Consider the following 20,823-nt stretch of genomic DNA (forward strand, 5'->3'; position numbering starts at 1 on the left):
AGATTGGCAACAGATGTTAGCTCAGGGCCACTGTTTAGAAAAAAAATTTCAAGTAGGTGAAAGCTCTTAAATAGCATTTAAAAACAAATTCTAAGGTGCAGTCCTTAAGAGGTATATACAGTGCTGAAACACTGAAGGGTTGATTTTTATTTCTGTGACGGACAGGATTACACCTTGGGAGTTGTTGGAGTCAACCACTGAGGAGTCACATCTAAAAGCCAAAGCTTTTGTAAGGCAGGTACATACACTCTCTCAGGTATCAGCCAGCAAAAGAGACTTGACATTAAGATGCCAAACAAGGGCGAGCCCCATGGCCGAGTGGTTGGGTTCATGTGCTTCGCTTCAGCGGCCTGGGGTTTTGCCGGTTCGGATCTTGAGCGTGGACATGGCACTGTTTGTTGGGCCACACTGAGGCGGCGTCCCACATGCCACAACTAGAAGGACCCACAACTAAAAATATACAACTATGTACTGGGGGACTTTGGGGAGAAAAAGGAAAAATAAAATCTTAAAAAAAAGATGCCAAACAAAAAAAAGTCATTGTCCAGTACATTAATGGAACTGTTTTAATAAGTTACATAGCTTTATGTCATCAGGCTAAACCATAAATGAAAATTTCCTCCTGAGACTGGGATATTTCAGGTTTTAATACTGCCCATATTGGTCACAGAGTATTAGAAAAACCTGAAAAGCCTGTCAGTCCTACAGTGCAGATTGCAGGCATGAGGGAGAAAACAGCAACTGTGACACTTAAGAGATTCAGTTGGATAACAGACCTGTCATCTGGCTTTTCAGGCATATTTATTAAACGAGTAATTCTCAATGCTAAGGAAGGTTAAGAGTGGAAGGCCGTACCTCTTAACCCAAGTAAAGTGTTTCATATTTTGGTATGCGGAACATGAAAAGGCATGATTCTGATATACATCTCCCCCTGTTGAGAATTACTGTTTTAAAGGAAGTGAGAAAGTTTCAATTAATCTTTAATTTCCTCATAGAAGAGTCTAATGACACGTAGAAATACTCGAAAAAGCAGAGTTGAGTGGTAGTTAAGGGTATAAATTCATGGAATCCAACTATTTTGTTTGAATTCCTACTCTTTAACTCATTAGAGAGGTGACCTTGGGCAATTTAACTAACCTAGCTGTGCCTCAGCTCCCTCATTTTTAAAATGGAATTAATACCACCTACCTAATAGGGTTGCTGAGAATATAAAATAAGGGTGAGTTATAGTGCTTAGCACAATGATTGCTACATAATAAATCTAAATAATCATTGGGCTTTATTTATTTGTTTACTTAGTTACTTACTTACTACGCCCAAGAATTAAAAAAAAAATTAGCCACCCACACAAATGCCTACCAAGTTTTCTTTTAGAGATTAAGGCTAAATACATCATTTCTTGGGTGTTCCTATCCTTCTTCATTCATTATAGCCTCCAATAACACACAGAAACATGGAATTTCAAAAATCAAATACCTCATGAATCTCCTTTTTTGATTTCCTAGATTTCATTTTTATTCTATTATCATTTCCTTGTTTTTATTTAATTCTATTAAAAATTTTTAAAAATGGATAATTATTTCCTATTAGTTGGAACACTACTGATATGGTATCCAAATTCATTGATCAGCTCCCACTTATAGCCATTCGCTTACCAACATATGGTCCACTGGCACAGAACTTCCTTTGGGACAACCTCAGTAATCTGTCATCTTCTACCTAAAGAGGCAAAACAAAGGCTATAGTAGTATCAACCCTTTTTCTTCCTTTTTTTGGAGGGGGCAAAATTTCTGTGAAAAAGTAGAAAGTAAAACCAGTACAACCAAATGTCTCATGAGTACCTAAAATGCAATGGTGGTGAAGATGATGATACTACAGAATAGGAGAAAAGTCACTATTTCTCATTTAGGCCTCAATATAACAATACTCTAAATAGAAGGCCAGGTTCTGTGTAATACTGTTGGCCTTTCAGAAGAGATTTGTACCCAGATGAGAACTTTAAAGTCTTAATGTTTTCAAAGGGATACATAACAATAAATAATACTACAGCAAGTTTATTTTAATTTTTATGGAGGAAGGTTATGTCTTTAGTCTACTTCCAAAAAGTGGCAACCTTAGATTAGCACGTGAACTCAATATTCAGAATTCAAATTTTTAGAATGATTGATAAACAAGAAAGGAAGCACACATCTTGTTTCAAAGGATGAGCTTCGTAATGAAACACAAAAAAAGTGGGAGGAAAAACTGCAAAAAACTAAAAAGCTAGAAGCAACAAGGAAAAGCACATCATTTAAAAAATACTGGGGCCGCGTGGCCGAGTGGTTAAGTTCACGTGCTCTGCTGCAGGCGGCCCAGTGTTTCATTGGTTCGAATCCTGGGCGCAGACATGGCACTGCTCATCAGGCCACGCTGAGGCAGCATCCCACATGCCACAACTAGAAGGACCCACAACGAAGAATATACAACAATGTACTGGGGGGCTTTGGGGAGAAAAAGGAAAAAAATAAAATCTTTAAAAAAAAAAAAAAATACTGGGGCCGGCCCTTTGGCTGAATGGTTAGGTTTGTGCACTCTGCTTCAGTGGCCCAGGGTTTTGGTGGTTCGGATCCTGGGCATGGACATGGCACTGCTCATCAGGCCATGCTGAGACGGCCTCCCACGTGCCATAGCTAGAAGGACCCACAACTAAAATGTGCAACTATGTACTGAGGGGATTTGGGAGAAAAAAAAAAAAAGAAGAAGATTGGCAACAGTTGTTGGCTCAGGTACCAAACTTTAAAAAAAAAAAAAAAACAAACTTCAACATGCATTTGTTTTAATTTATCATTTGTTACTATGCCCTAGAACATTTTAAATAACACAAGAGATTTGAGATCACCTAAATCAAATGTAAAACTGGGCCAACTACATTTGTGGATAAACTGACTACTAATGAACTTAAACACTACATCACTGATTAATTAATTATCACATAGATTTCCTTGAAAAAGGTGAAAGGTGACTTTTAAATTGATTCAGAAATAAAGCAAAAATATTTAAATTTAGGGAATATAAAGTGAGAAATAGATCATAATCAAGATATTATATGTTGCAGAGCTCTCCTATTTTTAAAAGAATTAAGAATCATAGATAGGTTTTTTACTGTAACATAAAATGGAGGATGTTTGTGGCTGTGCCTGTGGACAAAAAACAACCAAGCAAATAAAGTAAGACCTTGATAGTAGCTTGATAGAAAAGTTAACTGAGTCTGGATAACACTGGGAGGGAGTCGGGTATCACTATCCTCTCTTCCGATCAACTATTATGCTCTTAAAAGTGTGCTCTACTTGAAAAACGTATGGCCCAATGGTCTGCTTTATGTGCAATCAGTAAATAGTTTAACAGTGTTGAGGTGTTGGTAGTTTTTGAGGGAATGAAATCCCCAGAGGTGAAAAGAACAATCATCTTTGTATATTATTCTTCTTAAAATAGGTAAAATGAAAGCTACTCGTCAGTCCATATAAAGTGTGAACGTCAAGTTTGATCCGTCATCTCCCGTAACAGACTAGTCCAAAGTGGAGAAAGAAGACTAGAAAGAAACAGAATCGTCACAAATGGTAGGTCACTAAACTTATAGGTATTCTTTTCTACCAAATATGATTGATTGCATTCCTTAAATTGCCTTATCAAATGCTTGCAGCCAATCTAACTGAGAGGTTCTCCAATGTGTATACTTTATTATAAAATATAATCATGTTTAAGGTTAAGATGTGGCTCTGAAAGATTAACTTGCAAGCACTATAATGTACCATGTAAATTTGGGTGCACTTTGAGAGTACAAGGGCTGGTTTAAATGTTACCTAGAATTCTCAAAGTACAGAAAAGCAAATTTACTAACTAGGATTGCCACAGTGAGAACGTCTTTGTAAAAAATACTTAGCTTTACGGACGATACAGAAGCATGAGAACAAACACATGCCAAAAAAAAGAGATATGAATCCTCCTCCCTAAAAAGGAACAGTAATTAATTTCCTATGCAGCTCACAAAACCATGGCAAAGAAATTTAAGAGAACAGTTTCACAATTTCATATAATTCAACTAAGTGAAGATAAACTCTCTGGTATGCATGAAAGGTCAACATATAATTCTCAGTCCTGTTGGAGGACAATTCATTTTGAAATACAACTTTCTCAACTCAGATAATAGTTCAACTAATATGAGTGTAATTCTAATCAAAATCACAGTGCCACCCAACCAATGTTAAAAAATAATTAAAGAATGATATTATTAATGGGTATTGAATTTTACCAAATGCTTTTTCTGCATCTATTATGGTAATTATGTGGTTCTTCTAACTTGATTCTCTTAATGTAGTGATTGTGAATCAATACATTGGTTTTTTAATGTTAAACCAATCTTGCACTCCTGGAATAAACCCACTTGGTGATTTTAGAATTATATCAACAAGTTTACAGTATTTTCCTTGGGGACAATGAGAGTAGACAACATTTTGTTTTCTACCATAAGCATGTGTAATTTTAATGATGTGGGGGGCAAACCATATAGTATAGAGAGAATAAATCACTGAGAAAAGAGTACAAAGACTGGTTTAAATATTACTTAGAATACTTAAAGTACAGAAAAGCAAATTGGATAACACCGACTGAATTTCATTTAATAACAATATTAGACAAATTGAAAGACTTTTTATAAGTTTACCTGTTCTGCTTCCACATAAATGAGGGGAAATCCCATTTGCTTGGTCCAAGTATTCATCACAGCTGCTATAGGTTTACCACTAGCATTTTCTAAACTTTCCCAGAGGTCCTCTAGAAGATAAACACAAACAATGAAAATCTAAAATGTTTACATTTTTATTTTCCTAAACAAACCATAAATTTTATGTAATTTTTCACACTGCATTGTTGACCAATTCTTTGGTTCTTTCAGGCTCAGGAAACAAACAGTGGGCCAAATTAATGTTCCCCTTGCCTCCCTCATTAAGTAAACTCTACTATAAAAAAACTCATTTTATACTCTAACATGTTCTTAATTGTTCCAATTTATTAAAAAATTACAAAAAAAATACAAATTATGATAAAAGACAAACTAAGTTCAAACAAGAAGAAATAGAAACAAAAAGATGGAAATATATTCAAGATCACTAATAACAATCATTCACAAATTTAAAACCATTATACCCATTCAATTAATAGAAGTAAAAAAAAAAATTCAATGCTGATGAGGTTGAAGTAAATCCCATATGGTCAAACAACACTGTAAGCAAAATAGCAATACAAGGTGATACATACTATAATGGGGGCATGAACAGAGGAAAAGCACTGAAAGAAAAGTCCAAAGAAAATAAAGGAGTTGACTTTTGGTCTGCATCTTGAAGAAGAGTTGTTCAGCAGACAGACAAGGGAAAAAGGGCATTTCAGGTAGACAGAATAAGTGGTCTATGCACAAAGAGGTAAGTATAAAAAAAGAAAGTATCAATAACAGCAATATGTTCAATAAGCTGAAGACAGAGGCACAATTATGGGAGTAACAGGCGGTGAGGCTAAAAAAGTAGGCAGGGAGTGAATTGTTCAAGTTTCTGTATAGTTTACAAAAAAGTACAAACTTTATAGTGAAGGGAATGTGGCATCTCAATTATTTTTAATCAGGAGAGTGATACAATTAGATATTCACTTTAGAAAGATAACCCTAGCTAGCCTCAGCGTGAGAGACGAAACTGAAGAGAGTGGGGCAAGGCAAGAAGTAGTGAATTAGTAGCAACTGCAGAATTCCAGTGGCGAGATCAGGAGGCATGGATTAAGGGAAGGGCAGTGAGGACAGACAGAGGGCACCGGAACTGCTGCAAGAGGACAAAACCATGGATAGTAACTGAAACGTCTTTCACTAATAACAAAAATAAGCCAAAAAAGTTACATGGTACACCTTGTACCAGTTACACTTTGGTAGACCAAACTGTGGCCGGTAAACTAGCAGCAACGGCTCCACCTGGGAGCTTGTTTGAAATGCAGATCGTCAGGCCTCACCCCAGACCTACTGAATTAGAAACATTTTAACAGACCTCAAGTGATTGTACCGACATTAGAGTTTAAGAAGCACAAGGTTTTTTCCTGATACATTATATGTACACATGCAAAAGACTCATAAAACTTCCAAGAGTACATTTTTCTGTACCACTGCTTTAAGGAACAGAACGCCTATTTTACAAACTAAGATGGAAATTTACAAGGGGGGCAGGGAGGAGTCAAGGTTACATCATGTCCTGAACAGAGAGGCAGATAGCATATTTTTAATTCACAGGTCACAAACCTCAGGAACAGCCATGGCCAGGCCTCTCTGAACTTTTGTTGCTCTATTAGACACTAATGACATTACACAAATCTTGTTTTTTAAACTATTTTTCTTCACTGAAGAACTCAAAACTCTTGGCTCTTGCTCTTTTTCACATTTAATCAACTCCTATACCTTTATTTTTCCTTTTTTAAAAAATTAATTAATTTTTTTTTGTGAGGAAGAGTCCCCCTGAGCTAACATCCATTGCCAATCCTCCTCTTTTTTTGCCTAAGGAAAAATGGCTCTGAGCTAACATCTGCACCAATCTTCCTCTACTTTGTATGTGGGACACCTCCACAGCATGGCTGATGACTGGAGTACGTCTGCACCTGGGATCTGAACCCAAACTCAAGCTGCCAAAGAGAAGCGCCGGGAACTTTAACCACTCAGCCACAGGGCTGGCCCCCTTTATTCTTCCTCTTGACTCTGATAGCCAATAAATTACAGATCATCTGAAAATCTTAAGACTTCACTTCACTGAAACTCTAGTTCCATAAGTTCACTCCTAAAAATGGTTAATTTGTAACTATTTTAATGGCTAATGGTCAATTTAGGGCAACAAAACCAACAAATCACCAAAAAGAACAAGCTCTGGTAAGGTAAACAGAAGTTCTCAGACTCTTTAAAGTGGCAAAACACCGAGCTATGGAAAGCAGACTACTAGAGGATGACCAAAAGGATAATGGATCCCGACTCATGTTGATTCATGACTTAACATGTGGCTTCAACTAAGTCAACTTTATTTCCTATCCATCACATGAAAAGTTAAGCATTTAGGAAAAAATTAAATGTCCCATTCTGGATAAATTGCCATCTCTCCATTTCTATGTCAATCTTTTTTTTTGTTGTTTTGAGGAAGATTAGCCCCAAGCTAACTGCTACCAATCCTCCTCTTTTTGCTGAGGGAGACTGGCCCTGAGCTAACATCGATGCCCATCTTCCTCTACTTTCTATATGGGATGCCTACCATAGCATGGCTTGCCAAGCACTGCCATGTCCACACCCAGGATCCAAACCGGTAAACCCCAGGCAGCCGAAGTGGAACATGTGCACTTAACTGCTGCACCACTGGGCCGGCCCCTGTATCTCAATCTTAAAGATTACCTGTGGCAGCATTCTTTTGTTGGAACTTCGTTAAATACATGTTCATTCCTTTCTTAAAGTCCTGAGAAAACACAATTTTTAAAATCCAAGAGTCAAACCTCAGAACTTATTATTTGCATATTAGTACTCAAATAATTTACTCAAATTACTTGAGTGTCAGATTCACTAAAAAAAAAATCCCTCTAATGGCCACTGACTTTTATTTAAGAATGCATAGTTTTTGCCCTCTACTTCTGCTTTTTAAGTTTTATACCAGCTTCCCACCCACCTCCAAACATATTTTGCACATTATTCATCTAAGACACCACAATAGTCAATTTAAAAAGAAATAAAGACAAGCCAGAGTAGGGTACTATCCTTCTAGATTCTAGAAAAATTGCTTAGGAATTTAATCTAAATAAAACCAAACAATTTTCCATGCAAAACTTTATGATTTACCATAAAAGAATGGAAAACTTTTTAAACTGCTTTTTTACCTTATCCCCAATGTAGTCATGTAGCATTCGGATGACGGATGCACCTTTGCTATATGATATAGCATCAAATATCTCATCAACTTCAGAAGGATGGCCCACACTGACCTGGCAGACAGTGTGATTCAGGGTTATGACAGAAGCAGACAGCCACAATACTGAATTACATAAAAAGTTTTCTAGGAAAACCCTTCTAACTCATAAAGTTCTTTTCTGCCTTTAGATCACTCATAATGTATAATGATGATCTTTACAAAGAGTGTAGTAACTAATACTAATCAAGTGGAATATAAAACATTATCCTCATCATCTCTTAGGGCCTGGGTTTCAGTCTTGGCTCTCCTTTGCTGGAAGGCAAATTACTACTGATCAGTTTATGGGGGTGGGGGTGGAGGGAGAAAGGGAGACATGAGAAACATTTGGTTTCTTGCATGAATTCTAACGGCTTACAATTATATAGGACTCTGGTTAAATATGTCAAAGTAGACTATAAGCCTAGTTCTTTGGAGACAAAATTTATACATATAAACCAGCTTAAATAAGGATAGGCTAAGTCAAGAGAATTAAAGTATATACAAAAACAGACAATGACAATAATAAAAGAGTATGTTCAGAATTTTCTTTGAAACAATAATGGAATCACAATGTTCCCCTATGCATATTACCCAACATGTATGGTTCTCCCACACTATTCAATAAAAATATATTTAGCGAATGCTTATGAGTACATGGCACTTGCCTCTACAAAAATCAAATTTTTATACTGACTACTTAAAAAGAAACAACTAGAACTCAGTCTTGCTAGACTTTCAAGAATGTAAATATGAACTATAAAAACAAGTGACATCACCCATGCAATTTTCTTTTCTTTTTAGAGTCCTAAGTATCTCTATAACAAATTACTTATTTCATTAAAAATGCGAGCAAAAGCCAATGGTTGAACAGTGTGGCTCACTTCAATAGGATGGCTGTTATCTAAGGCATCCAGCTCCTGGGCACGGGTGTAATCAGCAGAGACAAACTGCGTCCAGATATCATACTCTGGGAAGCAGTGATCTACACATAGGTACTCAATCCATGACGCGAAGCCTTCGTTTAACCAAAGATGAGTCCACCATTCCTAAACACAAAAGACAGAAATATGTGAAGAAAACAAAATGCTTGTCACGCCACTAATTTGAAAAACTCACATGTCCCCTCCACTATACTCTAAAATTTACAACTTAATGAACTAAAATTCAATTTAAAACACTCAGTAAATAACTCACACCTCTGAACAAAAGAGATGCCTAAAAGAGATGCCAAGAAAGGCCAAATGGTGATATTAGCACTATGCCTGAGGCACATTTCAAAACATTACTAAGTAACATTTTACTATCAAAGGTAGAAAAGGAAGAAGAAGTGGGGGAAGCCCTTATATAGACAAGGGGAAGAGAGTGAATAAATGTAGACAAGAGCGTATATTGTCAAATAAAATTTAGTTTAATAAAGATTTCTCTTAGAAAAACCAGAAAGTTACCAGGACCAAACAGGAAAACTAGAAACTGTTTCCATAATGACTGGGAAAAATCATTGTTGATTGACGAGTTAAACTTTCTAGATAAAAAGAAAAGCAGTATTGCTTATATAAGGACTATGTGAAATTAACAGAAATGTCATCATAGTAAGTAGTTCAGTAAAGAATGGTGTTTAAGCATTTATGGAATATAAAACTCTCACCTGTTAGTCAGAATTAATAGTGGAGTGGACAAAGACTATAATGGGTCACAGATAACGTCGATTTAAAAAAAATCAACTTTTTAGAAAGAGATTTCAATCTAATTTTCATTAAAGTTGATTAAATCTCTTATGAAAAGAAAGCAATATATGAATCCAAGACAGATGCTTAAGGATTAATGCAATGGTGAAAAACAAAAAGGTATTTTAAAATTCTGAAAAGGTCAAATATTTTCAATATTAAGTGATAAATGGCTATTTGTCTAAGTGCTCTGTGCACTTATTTAACTAGTAGCCTCCAGTAAGATGAGCTGGTACAAGGCCAGTTATTCTCCCACCTATCTCTAAACCCTTGAATTTCATTGATGAAACAACTGACATCTAATAACTAGAACAGTTACTCAAATCCAGTTAAAAGTTGTTTAATAATAATATGAAAATGCACACATTTCCCCTACTAAAGTTTATTGCTGATAGTTTCAAAATAAAATCACAAAAAATAACGTCTACACAAAGCTGAGCAAAAAAATTGTTTGGTAGCAACAAACTTGCTTCATTAGGAGAAAAGAACATTTCTGTACATATTCCAATACAGGTACTCGCATACTTAATTCCACATAAAATTATATTTCAAAAAATTTTTTTCACCTCTATGTAAAACTTTAAATATCCAAAGCAAAAAGGAAAGGGTTTACTTTCAAGGGCTAACTTTCTTTAGAAACTCTTTCAGACATGTAATAGTTGCTAAATGTCTTACTTTCGTGCTTATTTCTGTGACATGTGGACTCAACTAACATCCAAGTCAGTCTCTGCTCTTTGGCAGCCTAAAATGCCATCAGAGAATTTGGTTGGCTCCAGAATCTCCAGCTCTTTCTTTGCTGAGGTTCACTAGTTCACTTATCAAACCCTGTGCTCCCAAGCTCTCACATAGTTGGCTGCTATAGACAGTATTTTTTTAGAGTAAGAGGGAAAAGTCAAGACTAAAGGACAGAGACCATTCACTGCAAACATTATAATAAAAAAGAATTTCAACGTGACAATTGGAAATTTTAACATACTTTACTGTTATTCTGCAGTTTCTTTGCTTTCATTTCTATCAAATTTCAACATTTTAGGCAATGAAAACACTGACCCCTAAAAACATTTCAACCTAATCAAAGATCAGTTTATTAGTTATCAGGTTACTTTTCAGCTAGTGAACTACACAAGAAATATGACTCAAGAAATTAAAGTTAACCTGGAATCTCACTGCACAGAATCTCTCCACCTAAGAGGAATCTCTTTCTTTCACCCAAATTAGTATCATGACTTCTCCATTTGCTGGCAAATTCTAGAACAGCTAAGGAAGTATTTTCTGTTGAATAAAGACTGTCCACATGCTCACACAGAGATTCTGATAAACACTTTTCAAAGTGGACCTTTTAAACAAAGTTTTTCTGTTGTTCAATTATTTTTTTGGCACAATGTTCCAGCCAAACTTGAAATACTATGTAGCCAAAATAATGTGCAGCAGGATGAAGATAAATATATTTGAGCACTTAAAAATATTAAATACCATAGTAACAAGATTTCCAAACCATTGATGGGCGAGTTCATGTCCCACAACCAGAGCAACCCACTGGCGTGATGAAGAACAGGAGTTTTTTGGATCAATAAGCAATGCAGTCTCCCTGCGTTAAAAAAAAAAAAAAAAAATTAAACAATAAAAGTATTGCAATAAAAGCAAGCATGCACAAGTAGGGGAGGGAGGTTCAAACAGTAAATAAGATGGTCAAGTCAGGCTTTAGAGATGTCAAGAAAACATTTCCTCCAAGTATACAGGATAGAGCAAGTTCCAGGAAGATCAAAGACTACTCCAAGAGAATCCACACCACACAAGACCAAAGAGGTGACAGAGTTGAATTATCGGTTTGCTGATAGGACAGCTGCCTGAAATTTTAGAAAGACTTTGTCTAAAGGATTAGAGATTATTGTGCTAGCCAGAGAGAGAAGACAATCTTTCCATTAAAGGAAGGGGAGTGGCAAGTAGGGGTAAGATGCATTCCACAGTCCAAAAAGAACACAGAGCAGGCTGTCCAAAACTTAGCTCACTGAGGAAGGCAATCGAAAGTAGAAGGCAAAAACCTGTTTATAGACCCTGCTTTAAAAATTATACAACCCACGTTTGTACTGTGGTGACAGACATGAAAAACTTGGCTAGAAGATATTCAATCAGGGAAGGCTCTTCAAGCTGGATAAATAACTATGAAACTACTGGGAGGAAGAGAAGTCACTGAAATGAGAAATTCAGCCAAAAATATATCTAAAAATGTTACTAATGCCAGATGCTCATTTTAGAATCTTACACTCTCAGACAGCAGCACCAGAGGGCACTCAACTGCACTCTTGAAATGTGCACGGAAGTGGGGGAGGTAGGAAAATTTACAGCAGATCATAAAGCAGAAGCTACTCAACTGTGATTAGGAATGAAGTTCCTATGAAATCAGTGATTGAAAAGATAAGGCAGGGTAACGCATCATTAACATACCTATAAGTAACAAGGCCCCAGTTCTCCATGGCACCTTCATAAAATAAATATAAACATTTATTGATATATATACATATTTCTTCCTCAAAATCACAAAATTCAAAAAAAGTTATTACAATTCAGCAATAAAATGAAATTTACTTTACCAGCTGCAAAGTCTGCAATAGCAATGAGATCAATTTTAGGTAGAGGATAAGGAACATTGAAGTAGTCCTTATAAAAAGGCAGGGTTTTAGCAGCAACCTATAAAAGTATAAACAAAAGAACCATCCGATAAATACTTTATTGTAATTCATACAGAAATCCACAAAGGAATCCTGTTGCAAGCCAAAGTATCTCAAGTTACTAGAAACCAACCCCAGGGTGTCCTACCTCCAAAGACTGCCTTAGCCCCAAGCTTTGCATATGTTGGCCAAACTAATCCATTTATATCTTGGTATGAAAAATATAATTACATATTTTCCCACCCACTATCTTGATAAATAAATTCCACTCTAATCATTATCTTGTAAAATGTTAATACAACACCAAGGTTGGTAGTTTCAAAATTCTATTAAAAATAAAACTAAAGTAGCATAACAAATTTCAGATTAAATTATAAATAATTGTACTAATAATTGATCAGAAATGTAAATTCCCCAACCTGGAGTTATGGACTGTTGGAACAATCCTCTTCAAGTACATTTACCTCTAACGCAAATTTTCCTTGCTCTGCTTTGCCAACAGGGGTGTAAACACGGACACACACACCATCTTTTGACCTTGTTTCTACAAAGTCATATTCACCCACGACAAATGCCACCAGATACGTAGACATGACAGGTGTGCGGGCAAACTTCACTTCCACTACATTTTCATCATCAGGGTACGGTTTCCGATCAATTACATTCTTTAAAAAAAAAAAAGAAAGAAAGGAAAATTTAAACAATTAAATAGCTTAGAGCAAACACACTCAAAAACTGCAGGCTTTGTTATCTCTCCTTCCCCCTTTCCAGCACTGCTTACCTCTCTCTCCCAGTTCAAGCAGTGCTTTTATGTGCTCAAGATCTTTCCCATTAAGAAGGAAAGTGATCTGATAAAGCATTCACACTGAGAAGTTAGAGCTAAAGTGTTAAAACTATGAAGGATTTGTGAGAGGAAAGAAGCAACTTTTCTTGAATACTTAATATGCCAGGTACTGGGATGTTTTAAGGAGACTTCAATACTTTTCAAGTGAAATAAGGATAAGAGACAATTATTAATAAAAATAAAATGTAATTGTGGAATCTGACATTTCAAAGGGTACAGATTTCTAGATTTAGAGCATTTTCTGTACCAAGGCTGGCTCTGAGCAAATTTGTGATGAAATCTCCACTTTACCTTTGGAATCCCAAATTTCCCTTTGGTGTTCTCCCCCTTTTTCCTATTCAGGGTCTGTTTCCTCCAGTTCTCTCAATTCTTTCTTCCAAGGAAGACTTATTCAAGAACTGACCTGATAAATTCATTCACACTAAACTGTAAATTAATATTTCAGTTTAATATATTAGCTTCCCCTCTAAGAATATCTGAGAAGAGAATGGCATTCTATCTACGGAATTCTCTCCACCAATAAAAGAGGCAAAAGCCAGTTATTTTCAGGTGCAGTAGGCTTTTCCAAGTTCCCCAGAGTCATATTATAGGCTACAGGCTCCTCTACGTCTTAAGGCAGTCCTAGACCACACACTTCAAGTGGTGAATGATTATTCTGTTTATGAATGAGATCAATGACATCAGCGAAGAGGGCATATTCCAAGAATACAATCAGCCAAAAACCTAAATACACTTCATCACATGGCTATATCTTTTGGCATTTAATAAGAAAGTCAGATTTATTTCTTTCAGGGAAATTTACTAACTCATTGCTTATTTAGGTTTCCAAATTAAAATAAGTAGATAATCTAATTAATATAGTTTATAAGGAATTTCTCCCATGGGGGGGAACTCCCCAAATAAGGCAATTAAGAAAAAGAGGGCTTATTGGAAACAAAGAAAACTAATAGTTGTGTTCCTATTATGTACCAAGCACTGTACCACTAGGTGGTTTCATGCCATCCCATCTAATCGGCAAACTAAATATGCTCAAATCTTACTCAAAATATAAATATACTCACAAACACATACATACCATGTTTGATAAAGCTACTCTGTCTTTAGGAACAATTAATGAGATATCAAAAGTTGCTTTGATGGCAGGCTCATCCCAGCAAGGAAAAGCCCTCCGGGCATCAGTAGCCTTAAGAAAAGAATATGAAATGTAAATAACACTGAATTAACCTAACAGACTATTTCATGAAGTAACTGCCATTTCTTTCTATCATTCATTCAGTCACTTGTTCAAATATTTACTTTCTACTCAGTGCCAGGCAACAAGTATTATGGGCTGTCTTAGGTCTGCTACAGATCTTAACAATTTATAGTTTTAGAATAATTTACAATTATATTTTTGTTTTTAATAAAACACTTCAACATTTCAAATTTAATGCAAATGGCTTCAGCAATAATGTTAATGTAACACAGAGCATAGGAAGGTCAACAGTACACTGTAAGGATTCAGCACTGGGAAAACACGTTAAGTTGCCTCTCCGGCTTTTTTTTCAAAAATAAAAATGAAAATATTTTCAGAATATTTGATATGTTTTTTTCTGTATCTGGAATGGTAGCAATAGGAATAAAGACAAATGCTCTATCAATTCCAAACAAGTCATTTGTTTAATGGCATTTCCATATACTACACAAAAAACTGTCACTGCTTGACCTACTTAAAGAGACCTCATTCTATCTTTAAAAATAAAAAGAGGGGGCTGGCGCAGTGGCACAGCGGTTAAGTTCGCACGTTCTGCTCCTCAGCGGCCCGGGGTTTGCCGGTGCAGATCCTGGGTGCGGACATGGCACCACGTGGCAAAAGCCATGCTGTGGTAGGCGTCCCACATATAAAGTACAGGAAGATGGGCACAGATGTTAGCTCAGGGCCAGTCTTCCTCAGAAAAAAGAGGAGGATTGGCAGTAGTTAGTTCAGGGCTAATCTTCCTCAAAAAAATAAAATAAAATAAATAAATAATAAAAATAAAAAAAGAGAAAACCTGTTAAAGCAAAATAAATTAATGGTTCATTAGAATATCAGTTACAAAAGAAAGAAACTTGGGGCCAGCCCCGTGGCCGAGTGGTTAAGTTCGGGTGCTCTCCTTCAGCAGTCCAGGGTTTCACCAGTTCAAATCCTGGGTGCGGACATGGCACTGCCCATCAAGCCACGCTGAGGTGGCATCCCACATGCCACAACTAGAAGGACCCACAACTAAAATTACACAACTATGTACTGGGGGGCTTTGGGAGAAAAAGGAAAAATAAAATCTTTAAAAAAAAAAAAAAAAGGAAAGAAACACAACAAAATTAAAAAATAGAACCAATGATGAGATTCTGTATCAGGAAAGGAAGTAACAAAATATGCAGAGGCAGAGGAAGCACATACTTCTGAAAAAGGGTTTCTCCAAGGAAAAACGTTAGATGGCTGATTGCACTCTCAAAGAAATTAAATAAATTCTATTAAAGAACAAATAAGGAGCTGGCCCCATGGCCGAGTGGTTGAGTTCACATGCTCCACTTCGGTGGCCCGGGGTTTTGCTGGTTCAGATCCTGGGCACAGACATGGCACCACTCATCAGGTCGTGCTGAGGTGGCGTCCCACATAGCACAACCAGAGGCACTCACAACTAGAATATACAACTATGTACCAGGGGGCTTTGGGAAGAATAAAAAAAAAAAAAAAAAGACTGGCAACAGTTGTTAAGCTTAGGTGCCAATCTTTAAAAAAAAAAAAAAAAAAAAAAGGAGAACAAAAGACATCTGAAAAGTAAGAGTGTAAGGAAAGAAATAGTAGCACAGAAAAATTTAAATTAGAAGCAGCAGCAGTAGAGAAATGAATTTACACTAGAGGAAATTAAATGAACGACACAGATGAGATTATTGACTGATGTTCCTGAAGAAGCCATCAGAGCACAAACCACAAGGAAGATGCAATAGAAGAAAATTTTTTTAAAAATTTTATTTATTTAGTTTTTCTTTTTTCTCCCCAAAGCCCCCTGGTACACAGTTGTATATGCTTAGTTGTGGGTCCTTCTACTTGTGGTATGTGGGGTGCCACCTCAGCATGGCCTGATGAGCGGTGCCATGTCCGCACCCAGGATTCAAACTGGCGAGACCCTGGGCCGCCGAAGCAGAGCGCACGAACTTAACCACCTGGCCACGGGGCTGGCCCCCTAATAGAAGAAAATTTTGCTACACTGAAGAAAGATCTGAATCTAAACATCAATAGGGTTCAACAATTACTATGTGAAAGTTAATGAAACGTGAACATCTGGTGAAAATTTTTAATTTTTAGGTACAAAGAAATAATTTAACAAGCAACCAGGGAGAGAACAAAGCACAACAAAAGAACATGCTACCCTACAAAGGGAGAAGAAACATTCTAATCTGACTCCTCCCCTTGACAAAATGAGATGTGAAAGACTTTGGAATAATATGTACACACCTTTGAGAAAGAAAGATTGTAAGCTAACTGGACTACTGTCATAGGTGAGCAAGCTAAGTTTACTACTCACTGGAGCAAGAGAGAACTCACACCAAAGGGAACCATGAGGCCTCTCAGTAAGAGTGTAAGAAAGAACCTATTATATGATTCGGGATTTGGTTGGGTGATTTAGGGGGGGATTCAAGGAAAAGGGGATTCGCTCTAAATTGGGTGGTGCCAGAAAGTGGAAGCAATTCCATGAGTAGGTATCTCAATAAATCTTATTTATAGAAAGGGCAGACGAGAGCAGGCCTAAAACTGTAACTGGTGAAGCAGCAGCCGTCACTCATTCTAACCGAGAGGGAGTTTGTTATTTTGTGCACAGCACAGCCCTTGTTTTTGCCTGTGCCTGGATGAAACTATGAAGTGCCCTTGTTTTGTCTCACTCTATCATGGTCTCAGAGTAACCCTGTCTGAGGTTAGTGTTCTAGGATATTGTTTATGTCCAACAGGAGAAAAACACGGACTAGCTGTGAGTGCTAGGACAACTTGTAGATGTCAGGGACTGCTCTTTTTTCTTTGTTTTTCACCAACAAATCTGTTACAAAACCAGTAAAACTGGTCATTTATAAAGGCAAATGAAAGATTTTCAGACATGAAAAGACTCAGGAAGTATATCACCCATATACACTCCCTTAAAAAAACTATTTGGAGATGTACTCCAGCCAACCAGTCAAGGATGAAGTACTCAAAAGGGCTAGAGATAAGCATTGGAACGATTTAAACACAGAATTAAGCCAAAACAGCTGCAGCAAATGTTGTTTTAAAACAGAAAGCAACATAAAATTCTTGAAAGAGAAGATATACCAGGTAAGATAAATTAGTAGTAAAGTAGATCCAAAATTTTAGGTATGAAAAACAAAGAATACAGAGATACAGCCAGAAACATAAAAATAAACATGATCAACTGTTTTGTTATACTGAAATTTACAGGAATAAATTTAATTAGACTTCACATTTAAAAGTACCACTCACAAATTCAAAACAAGCTATATAACTTGCAAATACTTGATAAATCCAAGAAAGCACATATAATAAGATAAACAAAGGACATGTCAAAGGAGCAAAGGAACGCTATACAACAGCATTACTATGAATTTAGTAGGAAAACCACAAGTGTCAAATACTAAGAGGATAATTTTAATTAAGAAAGGTACGGGGGCAGGCCTGGTGGTGTGGTGGTTAAGTTCAAGTACTCCATTTCATGGCCTGGGGTTTGCATTCAGATCCTGGGCATGGACCTACACACCATTCATCAAGCCATGCTGTGGCAGCGTCCCACATACAAAATAGAGGAAGATTGGCACAGATGTTAGCTAAGGGCCAATCTTCCTCACCAAAAAAAAAAAAAAAAAAAGCACACGAGAGAGAGAGAAAAGAAAGATACACAGTATAAAAGAAATTCAGATATTGAAATTCATGAGTATAATTATGGCCAAAGGCACCTAACTTCAAATAGTCAAAAATAATAGAAGAGACCTTTGTCAGAACGTCTAATTTAAGATCATAATATTTTAGAGAAGCATATCATACCTCAAACTGTGTGACAGCAGCATAGCGCACCTCTCCAGAAGGGGTAGTATATTTACTTCTATAGAAACCTTTCATTTTGTCATTCAGCTCTCCAACAAAATCTATCTTTAAGGTTCCTGTACCTGTGATTGAAGATAAATGAAAACCATTTTTATGAAGATATTAAGTACAAGTTATCCAAAATATATCCTTATGACGTTAATTCAGTTGGTATTTACAATGTTCAAATTGTTCCTTCCTTTCTCAAATAATCCTCCTGGCAATGGAGAGAACACAGTATTTATTAAAGACTAAGCCTAAAGTAAACCCTAAAGGCATGTTCAGGGTGACTGCTTAGAAAGTTCATTAACTTTGTTAACTTAGTCTCAAATTACCAACACATGAAGATAAAAACAGGAAAGGAAACAAATATTTACTATTAAATTATGACATGCTATTATGCATGGTGCTTTAAAAATATTTATCATCCCACAACTAGAAGGACATGCAACTAGGATATACAACTGTGTACAGGGAAGGTTTGGGGAGATAAAAGCAGAGAAAAAAAAATTTTATAAACCTGGAAGTAGGTATTGTTTCCATTTTTTTTTCAGATGAGGAAACTGAAGCTGAAAAGTTAAATAAATTGCCCAAGGTCACATAATTAGTAAGTAGTAAGAATGAGATAAAAACATAGGCCTGTTCAATCCAAAAGTCATGCTCTCTGCCAATTATGCTATGTAAATTGATCCTTTTAGATGACTTCATGCCAATTATTCTATCATTAAGACAAGACATTATCCATTCAGTCCAAATGGAACACTGATTCCATACTTTTGTAAGAAACTGTAGGGAAGACCAATGATTTGATCAGCAAAAGGGCATAAAACAAACTCTTACAGTCACCTCAATCATTTGAAATCCAATAATATTAAAGAAATACATTTAACCAATAAGTATTAAATGCAAATAAAAATGCAACCTGAATATATATTTTATTGTTGTATAAAAGCAAAATCAGGGGCCGGCCCGGTGGTGCAGCAGTTAAGTGCACATGTTCTGCTTCTTGGCGGCCCGGGGTTCACCAGTTCGGATCCTGGGTATGGACATGGCACCGTTTGGGAAAAGCCATGCTGTGGTAGGCGTCCCACGTATAAAGTAGAGGAAGACGGGCATGGATGTTAGCTCAGGGCCAGTCTTCCTCAGCAAAAAGAGGAGGATTGGCAATAGTTAGCTCAGGGCTAATCTTCCTCAAAGAAAAAAAAGCAAAAGCAATTTAAACAAAATGGGAGTTTTTGTGAGTATATATACTTTCATTAACAAAGATCATAATTATTATCTAGTAGTCACCTACTAAATTTAGATGCATGACAAAATAATCCCATTCTACATTTTACAAATCAAGCCACCAAAAGAACCCCCAAAATGTTGACTTTGTAATTGATCCTTTTAAAGTGCCTATTTATAAGATGATCTAGAGCACGGGAGTCTGAAAAATCAAATATATAGTATGACTATAAAGTGATTAGCCAATCATATCAAAACTTTTCTATCCTGTTTTAAATTGTCATTTGGAATGCTATAGAGCAATGACATTAACACTGTTCAAAATGCTCTTGACTCTCTCTCTCTGACAAATCCTTTTGAATGTTCTCAAAGTCAAATTTTCACCTTCCAAAACTGAATATTCTTTTTTGAAAGGTCTAGAAGTCACGCAGAGTCCAAGTCTACAGAATAAGTGAATGATCAACTGTAAACTGTTTCTACATAAAACATTTAGTGTGTCTTCTGTGCCTCAAACTGGTTCTGAAAGTAATTTCAAGTGAAAATTTCAGTAAAGAAAGTGCCACATTCTGAAAGTAATCATGCTGGGAAAAACAAAACAACAACTGAAGCGCAAGTGAACAGACGTTTGTGATTGCTGTTTTTAAAACATCAGACATTCTGTCTGAAGGGACAGTGAATACTTTTTTTCTTTTAAAGAGAAACAGATTAGACAGATTACTGGGGCAGTAAATGTGAACAGAGTAAAAGAACCTGAAAGACCTCTAGGTGATGGATGTTAAAGAATTGAACTATGAATAACACAAAGTTTCTGTCTTCTTTAGGAATTCACTGATTTTTTAAAAAGGAGATGTATTCACATTAATGAAGTTTAGGAGAAATATCTAATAGATATAATCTATTATAGATATAAAAACCCCCTTCCTTTAAAGAGAACTATGTGATGGAACTTTCTGTTACAATTCCATAAATGGAGCTGGCCAGTCTGTGTTCACGAAGTCAGTTGTTAGGATGTCTTTCATGTAACTCATATTCCGTGGTAAATCTACTTTCAACTTTCCCTATTTGGAATAAAAGTGGATTTAAAACTCATAACTAAATAAGAAAGGCTGCGAACACTTTTACTCGGTTTTAAATCTCCAAGGCCATCAAACCATAACAAGATATTGATAGCGATCACTTCCCAAAAGTGGACTTCTAAACAAAACACAAAGTATCGGGAAGGCTTATTGCCTGAAATTCAAACAAAATAGAAGTTAAAGTTTTAAAAAATAATGAATAAATTTAATTAGTG

The 20,823-nt window shown here is 36.2% G+C and overlaps 1 protein-coding gene across 1 annotated transcript in view; it reads right to left on the minus strand.

The window, feature by feature from the left end:
* NPEPPS (aminopeptidase puromycin sensitive) overlaps positions 1–20,823 on the minus strand; it is a 78,236-nt gene that overhangs the window by 16,903 nt on the left and 40,510 nt on the right. Inside the window, exons 3-13 of the mRNA XM_046675511.1 lie at positions 18,267–18,388; positions 14,295–14,402; positions 12,840–13,040; positions 12,298–12,394; positions 12,152–12,185; positions 11,180–11,294; positions 8,864–9,028; positions 7,912–8,016; positions 7,436–7,496; positions 4,700–4,809; positions 1,656–1,719 (exon numbers count right to left, since the gene is read on the minus strand). Coding sequence (XP_046531467.1) covers positions 1,656–1,719; positions 4,700–4,809; positions 7,436–7,496; positions 7,912–8,016; positions 8,864–9,028; positions 11,180–11,294; positions 12,152–12,185; positions 12,298–12,394; positions 12,840–13,040; positions 14,295–14,402; positions 18,267–18,388 — 1,182 coding nt within the window. The remainder of the gene's footprint in view (positions 1–1,655; positions 1,720–4,699; positions 4,810–7,435; positions 7,497–7,911; positions 8,017–8,863; positions 9,029–11,179; positions 11,295–12,151; positions 12,186–12,297; positions 12,395–12,839; positions 13,041–14,294; positions 14,403–18,266; positions 18,389–20,823) is intronic.

Source organism: Equus quagga, chromosome 11 (assembly GCF_021613505.1).
Source record: "Equus quagga isolate Etosha38 chromosome 11, UCLA_HA_Equagga_1.0, whole genome shotgun sequence".
Classification (NCBI taxonomy): Eukaryota; Metazoa; Chordata; class Mammalia; order Perissodactyla; family Equidae; genus Equus; species Equus quagga.